Source organism: Mesocricetus auratus, unplaced genomic scaffold (genome assembly GCF_017639785.1).
Source record: "Mesocricetus auratus isolate SY011 unplaced genomic scaffold, BCM_Maur_2.0 Super-Scaffold_100691, whole genome shotgun sequence".
Classification (NCBI taxonomy): domain Eukaryota; kingdom Metazoa; phylum Chordata; class Mammalia; order Rodentia; family Cricetidae; genus Mesocricetus; species Mesocricetus auratus.
The window spans coordinates 45276569-45297856 of NW_024429267.1; the positions used below are offsets into that span (position 1 = coordinate 45276569).

At 37.4% G+C, this 21288-nt stretch overlaps 1 protein-coding gene across 5 annotated transcripts in view; it reads right to left on the reverse strand.

Moving 5' to 3' along the window:
* Dock3 (dedicator of cytokinesis 3) overlaps positions 1–21288 on the reverse strand; it is a 307606-nt gene that overhangs the window by 254349 nt on the left and 31969 nt on the right. For all 5 annotated transcript variants that reach the window (XM_040739530.1, XM_040739529.1, XM_040739528.1 and 2 more), the window contains exon 3: positions 6980–7020. In XM_040739530.1, coding sequence (XP_040595464.1) covers positions 6980–7020 — 41 coding nt within the window. The remainder of the gene's footprint in view (positions 1–6979; positions 7021–21288) is intronic.

Sequence of the window (21288 nt, forward strand, 5' to 3'; positions counted from 1 at the left end):
GCACAGCAACCATCAAGTAGTGGTGCTGGATGTAAGGCAAAGGAGTTGTAAAGTTCACAAGTAATAAGCACAAATAGAAATCATATAACACCCCCTACTTACTGCTTTCCATTAAGAATTAAGATTTCGCATTTATCCAAGTACTAACTTTGCCACAATTTAGTCAAGATTCTTAAACATAAGTATAGAAACTATTCTCATATAAGCATTCTTGACAGAAAAATAAAACCTGTAGTTTTGCAAGTTTAGAAATACATGGGGAAATTTATCTTTGAGAAATGGTTGTCATTAAAGACAATGTTGGTCCCATATATTGGTAATGTTTTGCATTCTTTTTCAGTCTTTATTTCTTTTTTAATTTTTAATTTTACATTAAAACCAAAGTTCTCTCTCACAAGATGGTTTCTTATAACAAATATCTACCCAGACCAAAATGTCATGCCAACAATGAAAAGGGCTAGCAGTGCTGAATTAAAATTTGAAGGTACTATTTTTTTCTAGTAATTACCTTAAAACAGTAAAATGAATGCTTCTACTAGCAAACTAATGCCTAACACTAATAATGTAATAATGCTGATACTTTTTCAATATAAGAAAAATCACTATACTTCCAATATTAGGCTACCAAAAGGTAAGAAATGTGAAAAATATTAATTATGAAAGAGTAAGCAGGAATAGGGGTTAACTTAGGAGTTGACACTTGTCTAGCATGTAGAATACTCTGGCATTCAAATCTAAGCAAAATATCCCAGCCCACATCTCTGGCAGAAGCCTTGTATCCCTTAAGAGGCTAGGCCAGCTCCCTGAAAAACAAGTAAGCCACTACCCCACCCTTACCCTGCCTGCATCCACTTAACATAACAACAACCATCCCTCATCTCCTCCTTGCCATATCCTGGCCTACACCTCTGATGAAACCTCCCATCAGAGGCCAGACCAGCATCCTGAACCCTAGAAAACCCCCAGCCAGATCAGAGATCATGCACATTGCTAGAACTCCAACTTCCAACTTGAGCAGCAAGGCCCTGTCTAGACCAGAGACCATCCATACCAACAGAAGTCCAGACCTCTATTCAACCACTGGCCACCAAAGACCAGAGAGGAAACAGAAACCAAGGAAGAAAACACCCATCCAACAAAGACAGATCCAGAAACCAGCACCTAAACCTATAATCACTCGAAATCCAGATGCCTAAACATCAGTGTAAGAACACAACAGCCAGGGCTATATGTCACCACCAGTACCCAGTTATCCTACTATACAGCAAGCCTTAAATACTCCAGCACTGATGAAGCACAAGAGAAGGACCTTAAGAGAAACTTTCTGAAGATGACAGAAGTCCTTGAAGAGGAAATAAAGAATCCCTTAGAGTAATCCAGGAAAAGACAATCAAAAAATTGGTAGGAATAATAAATCTCTTAAAGAATGTCAAGAAAGCTAACAAAAAAACCCAAAAAGTTAAAGAAAGCAAAATTATTCTAGACCTGAACATAGAAAAAAAGCAATAAAAAAAACACAAACTGCATGAATTCTAGATATGGAAAATCTAGATAAGAGAACAGGAACTACAGACCAAGAATCATCAACAGAATACAAGAGATGGAAGAGAGAGTCTCAGCCACTGAAAAGACAATAAAAAAACAGATAGATTGGTCAAAGAAAATGTTAAATCTAAAAGATACCTGACACAAAACATCCAAGAAAGCTGGGACACTATGAAAAGACCAATTCTAAGAATACTAGGAACAGAAGAAGGAGAAGATTCCCAGCTCAGAGTCCCAGAAAACATTTTTTAACAAAATCCTAAAAGAAAAATTTCCGAATCTATAGAAAAAGGTGCCTATAAAGTACAAGAAGTTTACTGAACACCAAATTGATTGGACCAGAAAAGAAAGTCCCCTCATGTAATAATCAAAAGACTAAACACAGAGAACAAAAAAAGAATATTAAAAGCTGCAAGGGGAAAAGAAAAAGTAACATATAAAGGCAGACTTATTAGAATCACATTCAACTTCTCCATGGAAATTCTAAAAGCCAGACGAGCCTGTATAGATGTGCTGCAGACTCTAAGAGACCACAGATGTCACAGCCTAGACTACTAAACCCAGCAAAACTTTCAGTCACCAGAGATGGAAAAAACAAGATATACCATGATAAAGTCAAATTTAAGCAATTATCTATTCACAAATCCAGCCCCACAGAAGGAAAACTCCAACCCAAGGAGGTTAACTACACCCATGAAAAGATAGGCAATAAATAATCTCACACCAGCATAACCCAAAGGACACATACACACACACACACACACACACACACACACATACACACACCAACAACAACAACAAAATAACAAGCAGTAGCTATCATTGGTTATTGATAGATATCTCTCTCAATATTGATGGATTGAATTCCCCAATAAAAAGAACAGATGTAAAAACATACCTGCATACAAGAAACACACCTCAACATCAAAGATAGACATTATTATCTCAGAGTAAAAGGTTGGAAAAGGATTTTCCAAGAACATGCCCAAGAAAGCATGCTGGTGTAGTTACTATAATATCCATCAAAATAGACTTTAAATCAAAATTAATCTAAAGAGATAGGGAAGGGCACTTCATACTCATCAAAGGAAAACTTCACCAAGATTACAATTCAATTCTCAACATCTATGCCCCAAATGCAAGAGCACCCACATTTGTAAAAGAAATATTACTAAAGCTTAAATTACACATCAATCCTCACACATTGATAGTGGGATCCTTCAATTCTCCACTCTCACCAATGGACAGGTCATTCAGACAAAAAACTAAGCACAGAAATAATGGAGCTAAGAGATGTTCTGAACCAAATGGATCTAACAGATATCTAGAGAACATTTCACCCAAACACAAAGAATACACCTTCTTGTCAGTACCTCACATAACATTCTCCAAAACTGACCACATATTTGGTCACAAAGCAAGTCTCAACAGATACAAGGAAATTAAAATAACCCCCTGCATCCTATCAGAGTAAAGCTGGATTTCAACAATGACAGAAATAACAGAAAACAAACTCATGGAAACTGAACAACTCTATACTGATGACTACTGGGATAAAAGCAGAAATAAAGATGGAATTAAATACTCCCTATAATTCAATGAAAATGAATGCATAACATGCCCAAACTTATGGGACATGATAAAAGCTATCCTAAGAGGAACATTCATAGCACTATGTGACCTTATAAAGAATGTGGAGAGATCTCATACTTACAACTTAACCACACACCTGAAAGCTCTAGAACAAAAAGAAGCTAATATGCCCAAGTGGAGTAGATGTCAGTAGATAATCAAACTGAGGGCTGAAATCAATAAAATAGAAACAAAGAAAACAATACAAAGAATCAATGAAACAAAGAGTTGTGGGGTTTTTTTCCTTTTTGAGAAAATCAACAAGATAGAAAACCCTTATCCAAAATAACTAAAAGACAGAGAATTTCCAAATTAACAAAAATTAGAAACAAAAAAGGGGACATAACAACAGACACCTAGGAAATCCAAAGAATCAGATCATACTTTTAAAAACCTATACTTCACATAACTGAAAACTTAAAAGAAATGGACAATTTATTCATCGATACCACTTGCCAAAGTTAAATAAATATCAGATAAATAAATTAAATAGACCTACAACCCCTAAGGAAATAGAAGCAGTCATTAAAACTCTCCCAACCAGCCAGGCCCTCCTATATACAAATGACAAACAGGTGGAGAAAGAAATTAGGGAAATAATACCCTTCAGAATAGCCACAAATGATATAAAATATCTTGTGGTAACTCTAACCAAGCAAGTGAAAGACCCATATGACAAGAACTTCAAGTCTTTGAAGAAAGAAACTGAAGGACATTATCAGAAGACAGAAAGATCTCCCATGCTCCTGGATTGGTATGATTAACATAGTAAAAATGGCCATCCTACCAAAAGCAATCTACAGATCCAACACGATACCCATCAAAATCCCAAGACAATTCTTTGTATACCTTGAAAGAATAATAATCAACTTCATATGGAAAAAATCCTGTAAATAAATGAACTTCCAGAGGTATCACCATCCCTGATTTCAAGCTGTACTACAAAACAATAGTAATAAAAACTGCATGATATTGGCATAAAAACAAACAGGTCAATCCATGGAATCAAATCAAAGACCTAGATGTAAGTCCTCACACCTATGGACACCTGATTCTTGACCGAGAAGCCAAAATTATACAACGGAAGAAAGAAAGCATCTTCAACAAATGGTGTTAGTCTAACTGAATGTTGGCATGTAGAATGCAAATAGATACATATCTATCATCCTGCATAAAACTCAAGTCCAAGTGGATCTAAGACCTCAACATATATCCAGATACACTGAACTTGATAGAAGAGAAAGTGGGGAATAGCCTTGAATGCATTAGCATGGAGACGACTTCCTGAACAGAACACCAACAGTGCAGGCACTAAGATCGAAAATTAACTAATGGAACCTCATGAAACTGAAAAGCTTCTCTAAGGCTAAGGACACTGTCACTAGGACAAAAAGGCAACCCACTGATGGAAAAAGATCCTCATCAACTCCAAGCTGATTTCCAAAATATATAAAGAACTTTGAGAAACTAGACATCAATTAAAAAGTGGGGTACAGATCTAAACAGAGAATTCTCAACAGAGGAATGAATCTCAAATGGACAAGAAACACTTAAGGAAGTGTTCAACACCCTTAGACATCTGATAAATGCAAACTAAAATGTCTTTGAGAATCCATCTTACACCTGTCAGAATGGCTAAGATCAAAAACACAAGTGACAGCTCATACTGGAGAGGATGTGGATAAAGGGGAACACTCCTCCCTCTATCACTTGTGCAGCCACTTTGGAAATCATTTTGGCAGTTTCTCAGAAAACTGGGAATAAATATGCCTCAAGACCCAGCTATTGCACTTCTGGGCATATACCCAAAGGACACTCCACCTTATCACAAGGATACTTGCTCAACTATGTCCATAGCAGCTTTATTCATAATAGCAAGAAGCTGGAAATAATCTAGATGTCCCTCCGGTGAAGACCAGACAAAGAAAATGTGGTACATTTATATAATAGAGTATCACTCAGCTGTTAAAAACAATGACATCATGAAATTTGCAGACAAATGAACAGAACTTGAAAAAAACATCCTGAGTGAGATAACCCAGACCCACAAACACAAAAATGGTATGTACTCACTTATAAGTGGATATTGGCTGTAAAGGAAAAGATAACCATTCTACAATACACAGACCCAGAGAGGCTAGGTAACAAGAAGAGTTTGGGGGAGACACTTGGATCTCCCTGGGAAGGGGAAATAGATTATATTTTGGTGGTGGACTGGGGGCAGGTGGAACTGGGAACAGGAGGAATCAAGCTGTTGGGGGATAAAGAGGGAAGAATACTGGAAAAGACAACTAACTGGAAGGGGGTGCCCATTTCAGGATGAGATAGACACTTAGTGAAATACAAACTTCCAGGAACCTAAAAGCCTGAACTGGCCTTCTCCTGTAACCAGGAAAGACTTCCAGTGGAGGGACTGGGACACCAATCCAGCCACATAACCTTCAAGCTACAATCTGTCCTGCCTAGTCAATGTGCTGAGGTAAAGGTAGCATAGAAATTGTGGGAGCAGCCAATCGATGACCAGTCCAGTCTGAGACCCATACCACAAGAGGGAGCCCACCCCTGACACTGCCTGGATTGCCAGGACCCAGAGGCTGCATAGACCAGAGATATAAGATAGAACTAAACACATCTGTCAAAAGAAAACATCAATGTAATGATACCTAATGATATTCAGCTATACTCGTAGATTGGTGTCTAGACCAATTGTCGGCATAGAGGTTTCATCCAGCAACTGATGAAAACAGATACAGATACCCACAGCTAACTATCAGGTACAGCTCAGGCAATCCTTTGGAAGGAAAGGAGAAAGGACTGTAAGAGCCAAAGGGGTAAAGGAAAACCCACAAAATCAATTCCAGGACTAACAGGGGTTGAACCAACAACCAGAGAGCCTTAATGGGACTGACCTAGTCACTCTGCATGTGTTACAGTTATGGTTTTCGGTCTTCTTGTAGGTAGGACTCCTAACAGTGGGAGCAGGGCCTGTCTCTGACTCTTTTGCAGACTTCTGGAACTCCATTCCTCACACTGCATTTGCTTTGCCCAGCCTTAATATGAAGGGAGTTGCCTAGTGTTAATGTAAGTTGATATGCAGTGTTTGGCTGATATCCCTTTTCTGAACAGAAACATGGAAGGAGTGAGTAGAAAGGGTGGAGCAGAGGAAAAGTGGTGGGGGAGGGTCTAGGAGGAAAGAAGGGAGGGGAAATTGTGATCAGGATATAAAAACAATAACTAATAATATAATAATAAAACATTAAAAAGAATGTTTCTAGTTATTAACTACTAATTAAAATATATCTGATTTTATTAAGTTAATATTAATAATTGACTGAACACATAAAATCTAATATATAACATCTATGTAGTCTTATTTAAGTTCACATTTTAATTTTTAATATCAACAAAGAAATGCCTAGTTAAACATTAAGCATTATTTTTATTTTTTCTACTTTGCATCTTAGCAATAAATTCATCTAACTAGACATATGGTTCTACAGCACTAAAACTATAAATAAGTCAATTTAGTTTTTGTCAAATCTTGAAGAAAATTACTTAAAAGTATGAACAGGCTTCTTCAAGATAAGCATATAGTTATAACCACATTTACATTTTCTTTGATTTCTGAAAAATCATTTTAATACTGCCTGAGCCTTAGAAAATGCTTACACAATTCTGCCAAAAAGATGACTATAGCTGCTATAAAGGATTAAAGATGAACTAGAAACAGTTGTTATGACTGCTAGTAACATATGAGGCAAATCCTACACATTGAGGAACACAATGATAAACTCTCCATTACCTTCACATTAGGCTTCTTTGTTGAAACTCCTCTGTACCAACCTAAAAAGATATTAAAATAATGTTACTGTCGTTCTATAAGAGACATAATAGTAATTTTAGATAAAGCAGATGAATGTGAACTTTTCCTTACTATGCTTTGGCTTCATTAAAATCTACAATGAAGTACTAGTAGTTTACTCCTGAAGGAACAGGTTAACATTTTTATTTGGTTTTGTTTTCTATGCAGATATGAAGTACAATCCAAACTGTTTCCTGATTCATTCACTCCCATGCTGCATACTATACTATGCACTTGTTTGCTGGTTGTTATTGTTTCTTTCCAGTTGCTAAAGTCAGTATCCTTATATTACAGAGAGATTAATCTTTTTTCCTTTCAGCATTTATATACAGCAATACTAACAAAAGTTTCAATTACACAACAGAAATATAATTTTCAAGCAAGGGAAAGTTTATTGTCAACCTTTCTCACATCTAATCTATTATTATCAGAGTTTTGCTACAGTCCACTCATGTTTGGGGGAAACAGAAAGTAAAATTATAAACCAATAAAAATACTTACAAAAGAACTTTTGTTATTAATTTTACACATTGAAATTGAGGGCATTTTCCATGCACTAATCTTCAAATCTCATGACAGTGCCATGAAAAGGAGAAAGTCTAATTTTCTCACATGAAAACAACAGACTACAAAAGAACAAAATTTCTGCTTCTTTTAGTAATAATAGCTGAGATAATAAATTTCAATAACTAGTTTCACAAACTGAGTTTCAATTTCTTCCTTGATCACTTTAGATAATCTTCAGCACATGGGAAACAGAGACAGACAGATCTCTGTGAGTTCAAGGCCAGTGTGGTCAACAGAGCTGGTTACACAACATTCAAGGCTACATAAAGAAACCCAGTTTTGAAAACCCTAAAAATTTGAGAGAGAGAGAGAGAGAGAGAGAGAGAGAGAGAGAGAGAGAGAGAGAGAGAGAATAATCTTACTATACCTAACATGAATATATTGAGATACCACATGGCAGAATGAGTCTCTCTAAAATCCTTGAAAATAAATAAATCCATGAGAATGCTCTAAAGGTACAGTATTCAAAGTTGTGAGGTATTGGGAAAAAATATGCGAACAATCTACCGAACAAAAAATAAAACCCATAAACAGACCAACACAGACTTCAATTGACCCTTGACAAAGAACACAGTAGGGAAAAGGTGTTTTTAGCAAATGGTGCAAGAACAACTGGTATCAACTTGGAAAAAACATTATGTACATACAGACTCAACCCAGGTCCCAACTCAGATAGAGACCCCCTACTCCACCAGAGGTCCAGGTAGGCCACTGACCAGCAGACCTCTCCCACTCTCTCAGTGCCCCTCCCCATCCTATTCTCAATCCACTCTCACCTCCTTGTCACCAAGTTCCAGGCCCCAAATCAGGCAGAGAACCCATACTCAACCAGAGGCCACACCACCCATCAGAAACCCAAGTACGCTGCCCACCCGTGTGGTCCCCTAATTTCTTGAAGTCCCCCACCCTATTCCTAATCCCCTCCACGCCTCCTTGTTGCTGTGTCCCAGACCCCAACTCAGCAGGGCTCATGGGGGCTCACAGAGACTGAAGCAGCAATTTCAGAACCTGTATGGATCTGTGCTAGGTCCTCTGCATGTGTTATGGTTGCTAGTTTAGTATTTTGGGAGGACTCCTGACAGTGGGTACGGGGTGTCTCTGGCTCTCTTGCCTGCTCTCGGGAATCTTTTCCTTATATTGCCCAGCCTTGATGTGAGTTTACATCTTGTGCCTTGTTTGGTTGATGTCCCTGGGAGGCCTGCTCTTTTCTTGGGGGAGACGGAGGTGGGGGATCTGGAGGAGACTGGAAGTGGGAAGTGGATTGGAAGGAGTGGAGGGAGGTAAAGCTGAAGTCAGGATGTATTGTATGAGAGAATAAATTATATGTGTGTGTGTATATATATGTATGTATGTATGTATATATGGAAAGCTTCTACCCCTCACAAAAATTAACTCAGCTGAATCATATATCTAAATGTAAAGTGCAAACTATAAACTCTCAGAAGACAATACAGGAGAAAACTCCAGTAATATTAGGTATGGTGATGACTTTTTAGATGCAAAACATGATTCATAAAATAACTGATAAACTGGACTACGTTAAGTTTCTGCCCTATGAAAGATAATGTGAAGAGAGAAAGTAAAGATAGGCCACTGACTAGGAGGAAATCTTTATAGTGAACATATCTGGTAACATACCATTACCTCAAACATACATATATAAAGAATGCATACAACTCACAGGAAAAGAAAGAGGGGAAAAGGAAGAAGAAATTAAGGGAATAAATTAAGGGGAAGAGAGAAAATCAAATTTAAAGATAGGCAAAAGATAAAGCTAGACATATCAGCAAATAAGATATACAGGTGACAAATGGTAGAATAAAAAGACAGTCATCATCAACGGATTAAGGAATTGCAAATTAAAACAAGGATACAACTGCACACAGAATCACCTAAATCTGGAACACAAAATGCTAGGGAGAACCTTATATAGACAATGTTCAGTCATTTACAAATACTACATGAGGGAAATGTAAAATATCATGTTCCCTTGCAGTCAACAATTTTTTCCAAACCTTCTTTCCCCACAGTCCTGGCAAGCATTGATCAAAGCAGTTTCAAAGACATATTATTGGCCAAGCAGTGGGGCACGTACATGGCTTGGGCAGCAGAAGCAGGTGAATTTCTGAGTTCAAAGTAAGTTTGGTCTACATAGAGAAATCCTGTCTATAAAAACAAAACAAAAGGTGGGCAATGGTGGCACATGCCTTTAATACTAGCACTTGGGAGGCAAGAGGCAGATGGATATCTGTGAGTTTGAGGCCAGGAGGAAGAGGAAGGAAGGGAAGAGGAGGGGGAGGAGAAGAAGAAAGTGTTATCATGATCACTCTGAGGATCATAAGCACTGTGCTCACTGAAATTCTGTTATCACATTTTTCTTTTCATTTATTAACATGAATTAATGGGAATACTACTGAGACAGTGTGCGCTATATCCACACATTTTTCCAACTTTTACCCCAATGTATACATCCTAGTCCCTAGCATCAACTTTAATTTTCAGGTTAACTCTTTTTTAACTTCAAAATATGAGAATGGATGGGCAGTAACTGCCATTCTATTGTGGGAACAACAGACCTTGGCCTGAGACCCACTTCCCCATCAGCCTGGGAGCAGGCAGCTGTGAGACAATGTTTACTAAAAACATGCGCCCTAAGAAATGTTTACCTGATAAGTTCCCGATAAGGGCTCCCTCACTGAAACACCCTGACTTTGATCTTTCCAATGGCTAGCCACCTCTTCCTGCCCCCTGCTGCTACTGCCGATTCTGGGGTCAGGGATTTAACCACAAGCCAGGAGGAGGAAGGGGCGTGTGCATGTGTGGGTGTATGTATGGCAGAAGTTTTTCTGAAGGGAAGCATTTCTTTGAAAGTTCTCTTGAGCCTTCTTGGGGAGCATAAAGTTTTCTTAACGCAACCAACTGGTCTCTGTGTCATCAATCCCGACACCCTTGCCACATTCTCGGATACAGGCTGCCCAGCGGGCGCGGCATTCTATGTCTAGATTACTTCATGTAACACAATGTCCTCTAGCTCACTTATGTATACTATCATATCTTAATCTGCAAATAAAGACACTTGACTTCTTCCTTTCCAATATGTATCCCTTGATCTCCTTCAGTCGTCTTATTGCTCTACCTAAGACTTAAAGCACTATACTGAATAGGTCTGGAGAGTGCTGTGTTCCTGACTTTAGTGGATTTGCTTCGGGTTTCTTTCCATTTAAGTTTATGTTGGCTGCGGGCTTAATAAACTGTTTTTATTAAGTTGATGTTATGTCCCTTGCATCCCCCTAATCACTGCTGCAATTTTATCATGAAGGGGTATTGGATTCTGTCAAAAGCCTTTTCTGCATCTAAGTCGTGTGATTTTTGTCTTTCAGTTTGTTTATATAGTGGATTATGTTCACTGATTTATGTATGTTGAGCCATCCCTGCATTTCTGAGATGAATCTTACTTGCTCATGGTGGATGGTCTTTTTGATGTACTAGTTAGTGGATTCTGTTTGCATGTATTTTATTGAGAATTTGCATCTAAGTCAGTGGTTCTCAAGCTTCCTAATGCTGCAAGCCTTTAATACAGTTCATCATGTTGTGATGACCCCAACTATAAAATTATTTTGTTGCTACTTAATAACTGCAATTTTACTAACTACTGTTATGAATCATAATGTAAATATCTAATACACAGGATATCTTATATGGAACCCCAAAGGGGTCACAACCCACAGGTTGTAAACCACTGATCTGTGATCATAAGGGAAATTAATCTATAATTCTCTTTGTTGGGTCTTTATGTGATTTGAGTATCAGGTAACTGTGGTCTTGTAAAACAAATGGTGCAAATGTTCCTTCTGTTTCTATTTTGTAGAATAATTTGGGGAATATTAGTATTGACTCTTTGAAAGTCTGGTAGAATTCTGAGTAAAACCATTTGGCCCTGGAGTTTTTGTTTGTGGTTTTTTTTATTTGTGGGGGTTAGGGCTGGCTAATAAACTTTTAATTACTGCTTCTATTTACAGATCTGTCTAAATTGTTACCTGATCTTGATTTAACTTTGGTAGGTGGTATGTGTCAAAAAAATTATCCATTTTAGACATTCCAATTTGGTGGAATAAAGGTTTGTGAAGTATGTCCTTAGAGTCTCTGGATTTCCGTAGGTGTCTGTTACATCCCTCTTTTCATCTCTAATTTTGTTCATTTAGATCTTCTCTCTCTCTAACGTTTAGATAATCTGGCTAAGGATTTGACAATCTTACTGTTTCAAAGAGCAAACTATTTCATTTTTGTGTGTGTGTGTGTGTGTGTGTTTCTATTAATTTCAGCCCTGAGTTTGACTGATTATTTCTTGCCATCTATTTCTTTTGTTCTAGAGCTTTCAAGTGTACTGCTAAGTTACTAGTATGAGATATCTCCAATTTTTTATGTACACACTTACTGCTATGAACTTTCCTCTCAGAATAGCTTTCATTGTGTCTGATAAATTTGGGAATGTTATGTATTCATTTTCATTCCAGTCTAGAAAGTAATTTCTTTCTTGATTTCTGTCTTGAGACATTTTTCATTCAGTAGTTAGTTGTTCAATTTCCATGAATTTGCAAGCTTTCTGTTGTTTCTATTGTTGGTGATATCAGCTTTAATTCATGGTGGTCAGATAGGATGCAGGGTATTATTGCAATTTTCTTATATCTGTTGATATAAGATATATACTTTGTGTCCAAGTATGTGGCCAATTTTGGAGAAAGTCACATGAGATGCTGAAATGTGGTATATTCTTTTGGGTTTGGGTGATTGTAAATATGTTAGATCCATTTGATTTATAACATCAGTTAGCTCCAGCATTTCTATGTTTTAAGTTTTGTCTGGATGACCTGTCTATCATTAAGAGTGGGGTACTAAAATCACCCACAATCACTGTGTGAAGGTCAATATGTGATTTAAGTTGTAATAGTGTTTCTTTTATGAACTTGGGTGCCCATGTGCGTGGTGCAAAGATATTAAGAATTGCAATATCCTCTTGGTGGATTTTTTTCCTTTGAGGAGTATGTAGTGTCCTCGTTTGAGGAGTTTTGGGTTCAAGTCTATTTTGTCAGATATTAAAATGGCTATACTGGCTTGCTTCTTATGTCCATTTATTTGGAATATCTTTTTCCATCCTTTTACCCTAAGGTGATATCTATGTTAAGGTGTGTTTCTTGGATGCAGGAGACAGATGGATCCTAGGTTTCAAATCTGTTCTCTTTTTATTGGGGAATTGAAACCACTGATGTTCAAAGTTATCAGTCAGTAATGTTTGTTGATTCCTTTTATTTTGTTGCTGTTGTGTGGGGTTTTTTTTCCCCTTCCTTTGGGGAAAAATATAAAATTATATACAAGTCATAACTTTCCCTCTCTTTCTCCACATTGAGTCACTAAATATTCTTTCCTTCCATTCTTCCTTATTCTTGATGAAAATTCAGACTGTGTTTTGTTCTTTTCTAGCTGAGGCCAATAGATAAGAGTGGCTGGCCTGCACGAAGCACTCAAATGTATAGCAGCTGAAAAACTTCAATGAATCTGTAATATATGGGGTGATAAAATCCATATGACAAGTCTGTTGGTCAAAGTGTCCTAGTTCCTGTATCTATTGCTGTGACAAAACACCATGACCAAAAAGCAAGTCGCAGAGTAAAGGGTTTATTTGGTTTACATTTCAGCACTGCTGTTCATTACTGAAAGAAGTCAGGACAGGAACTCAAACATGGCAGAATCCCATGGCAGGATCCCCGTGGCAGGAACTGATGCAGAGACCATGAAGGGAAGCTGCTCACTGGTTTGTTTTCCATGGCTTGCTCAACCCACCTACTTATAGAACCCAGGACCAACAGGTCAGGGATAGCACCACCCACCATGGTCTAAGCCCTGCCCCACTGATCACTAAATAAGAAAATTCCTTACAGTTGGATCTCATCAAGGCATTTCCTCAGCTGAGGCTCCTTCCTGTCATGACTCTAGACTGTATCAAGCTGACACACAAAACCAGCCAGTACAGTTTAAATTAATATACATATAATGTCTTTACATAATCTCTTACACATAGTAACTCAGTAAGTAAGAGAAGAGGCAACTGACAGGAACAAGAAACACTCTACGTTTACCTTTTAATGATATAAATTTTTCCAGGTAAGACTAGGCTTATGAAATAAGTCTGAAGTTGCTTAATATAAATAGTGTAGACTTGGCCAGGCACTGGTGGCACATATCTTTAATTCCAGCACTCGGGAGGCTGAGGCAGGTGGACCTCTATGAGTTTGAGGCCAGCCTGGTCTACAGAGTGAGTACCAAAGCTACACAGAGAAACCCTGTCTTGAAAAACCAAAATAAATAAACAAATAAATAAATGAATAAATAGTGTAGACTCTAGGAGACCAAAAACACATACTTCCAATGATCTAGGTAAAGTACCTTTTGAATAACTTAGTATATAAAAAAGAGAGGATTCAAATCCTTACATTAATTAATAGCCATGCTTATATTCCTACCAACAAGATATTAATGAAAAAATACTATTAAGGAGATATATTATCAATGCAACAGAATGGCAATCACTAGACCTCAAACCAGAAGAGATTGAATATGAAGAGCTTCCATACCTACAGGAAGCAAATGACTGTTCCAATATTAAACAGGAAAGATTTCTTCCCCATAAAATCCATCCAATTATCAATAAAGCCTGCACTATTCATATGAATATGACTTTATCCATAATCCCCATATCTGGCTATATTGTCTGTATGTATGCATGCATGTACATGTGTATAGACAAGGCATATGTGCACCTGTGCATATGGATAACAGAAGCAGACGCTGGCTGTCTTCTTCAATTACTTTCCACTTAATTATTTTGAGGCAGGGTCTCTCACTGAATCTAGGCTTACAACTCACCTAGACTGGCTGGTTAGTGAGCTCCACTGACCTACTTATCTCCACCTCTCCAGTGATAGGACCACAGGCATGTAGTCCTGCACCCAGATTTATTTGTGGGTGCTGGGGATCTAGGGTCAGGTCTTCATGCTTTGCACACCAAGTACTTCATTGGCTAAGCCATCTCTGCAGCCCCATCATCCTCTTATCACCACTGAAGTCTCTCATAATTCTACCCACAGCTCTGTTACAGCTAACTTTTACTTATAACTCATCTTCACATAATATACTATCTAAAGCTACCCATCTGTTGAAAACTTCAGCCAAAACCAATATACAAGAAGTAAATTAGAGATATGAGAGACTAAAATAAACCAGAATGTCTCTTTTGATTTGGTCTCCCAAGCACACACTGGGCTAGTAGGGAAAAAAATGTTCTTAGTCTACCCTGTTTATTATTAAGGGTAGAATTTTTTTATGAAAAGGCACACAGGATTGTCCTCTAAAGCAGGTCTACAAAAAAATTATTAATATTCCTTCACTGACACCAAAAATACATAAAACATATTATGCTGAAAACAACCAAGCAAAGAACAGCTACAAAGTAAAAGGAAACAAAAACCGAAAAAAAAATCAAAGCCCCCGGGTTGAAATTCTATTTTGAAGGCATAATATCAATAATAACTGTTCCTTTAAAATGTCCCTTAAGCCGAGCGTTGGTGGCGTATGCCTTTAATCCCAGCACTCGGGAGGTAGAGGCAGGCAGATCTCTGTGAGTTCGAGGCCAGCCTGGTCTACAGAGCTAGTTCCAGAACAGCCTCCAAAACAATACAGAGAAACCTTGTCTTGAAAAACCAAAAAAAAAAAAAAAAGTCCCTTAAAAAATGATTTTAAGGCCTCCAAAATAAAATAAACAGAAAGTAACAAAGTAATGGAAAAAGTAGAAAAGGTTAACAGTAAAGCCAAAGGCTGTAAAGTATTAGCTGGGCCTGTTTTGACTCTTCTAACATTACCCTAATTGGAAATAGAAATGCCCTATACTATATAAATTTGCTAACTCAAACACTAGAATTCTAGTGAGGATAATTGAAAAAGTGAGGCTTTTTTTAATGAGCAAAAACATTTATTTATTCATTTCTTACAATTGAAGCAGTCTCCAACAACATGATTGGCCAGAGAATCTTTGCTCTAGTCCTTAACCACTACACAACTGCAGCCAACCACTTTCCATGACTTCCCCTCTTTATCAGTTTTAGAGGCCTACCCATTCCCCTACTTTCTTGTTGTCATCGTGGTGGTGGTGGGTTTTTGGCATTCTTGTAGTTCGATATTGATGTCCATTACACTTCCAGCAGCAATGCCTTCCTCTGCCATGGTGGTGGATTACAAGTAAGGACAAATCTAGAAAGCACTGAGTCTCCACTTCCACCAAACTCAGTGGCAGCACAGGGAAAGCAAAGTGAAGCATTTCTATTTCACTGCAAACATTACTAATTACACTCACTAAAAATAATGTATTTAGCTAAATACATTTAATAAAGATATGAAATTCAATAATGTATATTCAAATTTTTTTCATTAAAATACTAAAATATAGACTCTTAAAAAGAAAAACAAAAACCTCCAGGATGGCTCAGTGAGTAAAAGTGCTTGGTATACAAGCACAGCAACCTGAATTTGCTCACTACATAAAAGTAGGAGAAAACTGACTCCACAAAGTTGTCCTCTAACTTCTACACATGCATGCATCACTGGCACATGTGTCCATACAAAAATATCACCCTATGTTCGAGCACATGCATGGATACACACAATAATAAATACGCACAATAGATTTAAATGTTACATGTAATCAGATGTGATTAAAAATTAAGGTATGAAATAAAGCTAAATTTGTGACATGTATTAATTCTTTTATACTAGGGGTTTTAAAATTTAAGAGTATGCTTGTTACTTTTATTACACTGTGACAGAATACCTGATAAAGAAACTTAAGGGGTGATTTATTTTGGCTCATGGTTTGAAGAGATAAAGTTCATTGTAGCAGGCACAAGACAACTTTGGTCACACTACCTCCAAAGTAAGTTGACAAAGAAAGGTACATACTAGTACTCCCTTTTCCATTTTCACTTCAAAACCTCAACCCATTTATTGTGAGTTTTCCCTCCTCAGCTAAATTACATCTCTGTAAATGCCTTCAAACACACATACACCTAGAGATCCTAAGTGATATGATTAACCATCACAAAACATTATTCACAGCACATTCTGCTTAAGCAATTGAGTCACAAAGAACAGGAAAATATTATGGGAAAACTTTTTAAATAAAAATAACCATATCAGGCTGAAGAGCAAGAAGCAATGGTATTAGAAGACCTGGATTGACAATACTTTCAAAGATAATGAATTCATAAAAATATTCTAAACTGCTTAAAAGTCATTAAAGTACAAAAAAAGACAGAAGAAACTGAACACTAGGCATTCACTATAGAAGAAGGAAGTATAACAGAGTGCAACTGTGCTTTCCATCAGTAAGTACTCAGTGATTACTTGATGTGAAAGAAGGTGAGAGTTGTATGGCTTACATTTCTCCTCTTAACTGTGGATTACATTTTACTTCAATAGTCACATCAAACACTTCATAATATAAATTAAAAGTCACTTCAAATCACCTTGAAAAAATAAGTAGGGTTTGTTTTGTTTCACTTTAATTTTGCTATATTAAACAAGCAAATAAATAAGAGAAAAACAAATAAAGAAAATCTATTTGAAGAAATGTTCTTAGTCATTGTGAAAATATGAGATTAATTTGTGTGAAAGGCATAATTATTTAAATGCATAATGCATGCATAAAATGTGGTAATGATTTTGCCTTGTGCCACATTCTGTGCTAGAAGTTTTACCATCTATAATCTCAAACACTGATGAATATCACTTTGATAAATATACATTATTGTTTAGATTGTAAAATGAACTTGCTAGTCACCTAATGCAAGTGAAGCCATACTATCCCATAGAGGCAGAAAGCACCACTACAATTGCTACTGACAGAGAAGCTGCAGAACAATGTGAGCAGTGTTAACTCAAAGAATGAGACCTCTATACAGACCAGGCCATGTGACAGCAATTAGAAGCCAAACCAGGTGGAAACCAAGCAAGTCAGATCAAAAGTATCAAATGTAATCCAAGGATAGTACCCCCTTTGACAAGAAGTTTCAAGCCTTTTATTTCAATGGTGTAACATACTGGCAGAGGTAAAACAATCTAAACTTACTGACCCCTTAACTACAGTAACAAATACCCCTGTTGACAGAGCACATAGACAAGCACAAGATACTCAAAAAACAAATACAATCTCTTCTCCATCCCATAATTTAGAAGTCTGATTTAAATTTTATGAGCAACAATCATGGCTGATAAGATGGCTCAGCAGGTAACATCTTCTGCATAGGCCTGGTGACCTGAGTTCAGTCCTCAGCACTATGTAAAGACAGAAGGAAAGAGCCAACTCCACAATGTTGTCTTCTGACCCAGGCACCATGGCACACATGCCTGCACATACAGTACTAATAAAAAGAATTGTAGTTGTTTCTTTGTCAAGGACAGACTGGACTAACTTTACACTCTAAAAATCATGCAAGAAAGCAACTGTGGATTTGAGGTCAAAAACAAAACCTACACCCTTTAAAAAATATCCTTACTTTGGTACATCAATAAAAATATGTGTAGCCTTCAAATTATTGTTCTCTTTTCCAGTTATATAACTAATAATAGGCAAGTAAGTACCAACCAGTCATAAAACTAAAAAACTTCTGGCAGAATTCTGTCCTCAAAAGTGGGAACAAAATTATTCAAAAGGCTGACTTCAAAATTATCTTTCCATTATTTTCACTGAAAAGCCCAAAGAACAACCTTGTATATTTATTCACATAATTTAATGCTATTTTAAATCTTCATTTATGACATATTACTATAAAAGATGATAATCAGCAAAAACTAAATATGCATCCAAAAACTGGATTTTCCTCCAAATGAGTCATTATTCTCTTGGTGTTATTTTGGAGAGCCCTAAACAAATTTGAATAATATTGACATGATCAAGAAGATGCTTGCAAAATTCTACAATGGAAATGTCTTTAAAAACACATTTGTCAGAGCTGGGTAGATGGCTCAGTAGGTAAAGTATTTACCGTGCAATCATGAAGAACTGAGTTCAGATCTCCAACAACTAATAAAATGCCAGACAAGAGAACCCCTGAGTCAGCTAGTTTAGCCAAAATCAGTGGGCCCCAGGATCAGTAACAGACTCCATCTCAAAAGCAAGGTGGAGGAACAATTGAGAAAAATGTCTAATGTCTACCTCTAGCCTCCATTTGTACACACACAAACACATATAAATTTGTGAAATTTCTGGTTCATTCTCTAGCAAAATAATTTGAAAAAATAAAAACTTAAAGTACATGAAAAAATTATGAAAGAATACAAACACAAATACCACAGGCAGGACTTGAGACACTATAATCTCTAAGAAAGGAAACTGTAAGAGTGAGTGCCTCGAATCACCTGATATTTTTCTGAGGATATCCCATTAGAAAATGATAATCCCATTAAGATAATAAGATTGAAATTGAAGTCTATCAAAATAGCTGAGTCTTAAAGGATAAAATCCTATAAGAAAGTGAATTACAGTCTATCCAAATTTTTCTATATAATCTCTACTCCTATGATTACCAGTTTTATAAACTGACAGCCATGGAAGTGCTCCTGGAAAGCAGCAGCTCTGAGGCTAAAGGGCTGGGTAGAGCCAGTCTAAGAGAAAACATAACACAGTAACTTTTCAACAGAAACTATGAAAATCAAGTATTAATTAAATTAAATTTGTTTTTATTATTGTGTGTATGGACGTGATGTTTGGATGGATAGATGCATGTGTGCCATGGCACATGTATGGAGATCAGTGGACAACTTTGTGTCATTGGTCCTTTCCTTCTACCTTCACATGGGTTTCAAGGGTTGAATGCAGGTCCTTTATCTTGAAACAAGCACTTTTATCCACTGACCCATCTTGCTGGATAAAATAAGTAAAATCTCTAAAATGTTAAAATATCAAACTAAAATTCTCTACCAAGGGAAAACTGACAAATAGAAAGGAGATTTACAGAAGTTGAGGCTAAAAAAAAATGCAACCAACCTACACTAAGAGAAAAATTTTAAGATAGAAAGAAAATTATTCTGATAGAACTCTGCAAATGAAAAATTAAAGGGAAAGCACTGGAAATGGTTAATGCATGTGAAAAAATAAACACAAACAGAAGTAAAAAAAATTGATGGGAGGACTGAGATGATGGCTCAGTCAGTAAAGCACTTACATCACAAGTATGAGGACCTGAGTTCAGATGCCCAGAACCCACACAAAAAGTCATATGCAGTGGTTCATATCTACAACCCCAGCAAATGTAGGGTTAAAAAGGGCCAGTGGAAGAAAACTCTGGCCCTGAGACCAGAGACAAAGAAACATACCCTGCCCCTAATTCAGAAACTGAAATCCAACCATTCTCTGAGCATGAAAACCAACCAATCCCAGAGCACAAAATCCAACCAATCTCAGTTTGTCTCGAGCTCAGAAATGGAGACCCTACCAATCCCCACTCTGAAAATCTCCACCTTGAAAAGCTCTGTCACTAAGAATCCTATATAAGCCCTGTACCTGTTCAGTTTGGGGCTGCCCTTTTTCCACCCTGGCAGAGGCAGCCATTCTCCTGGATTCCTCCTTCCCAATAAATTTCCAGTGAGGTTTGTGGTAACAACTTTCTTTCACCTGACGGAAGCAGAGCAGAGCTGTACTGGGCTCTCACCAGAGTGGAGTGGAGCAGGAGCAGTGCAGAACTGTAACACTTTGGCTGGGGGAAACTTTCCCTTGCTGGAACAAAGTGTTACACTCCTGGGAAGCTGAGCAGAGCAGAACAGAGCAGAGCTGTGACAATCTAGCTGGGGAAACCCTCCCCTGCTGGAGCAGAATTGTTTACACATGCATTAGAGAACCCTTTCCCAAAGCAAGAACTGTCACACTTTGCTGGAGAAACCATCCCCCACTGGAACAGAGCTGTAACACTTCTGTTGGTATACCTTTCCCTTCAGAGCTGTAGATAATCCTTGGCTTCCAACTGCCAAGATATCTTCCCCTTCCAAGCTGTGGGTATTCCTTGGCCTCCAACTATCAAGATACCTTTCCCTTTAGAGATGTAACACTTACAGCAATGGCAAGATGTAAAGCAAAGAAAGATGAGCCCCTGGAAGCTTAAGGCCCAGTTATATAACAAAGCTCTGGGTATCAAAGAACCAATACCAGAGCTTGTCCTCTGATCCCACATGTATGTCACATACATGTAAGTAAGTCAGCAAATAAAAAAAAGTAAGAGCAACACAAAATATTGGGGAAACATAATTTAATCATTATAATTGTTATATATTGTTGACAGTATAAAAGCATAAAATTAATGTAGACTCTAAAACCAAATGCATGCTTTACACTCTAAGGCAAATGTATCCAAACTTTTGACAGTGTAGCATAGTGTTGTCATTTACATTTGTGTTGGGCCATAGTCATTAGCCATCCTGAGTGACAAGAACAGAATACAGGCTTTGGGTTGGACACACCTGTACTAGAGTAACCACCAAGGGAAAAATAAAGCATAAAAGAAAAAAGGGCCGGGCGGTGGTGGCGCACGCCTTTAATTCCAGCACTCGGGAGGCAGAGGCAGGCGGATATCTGTGAGTTCGAG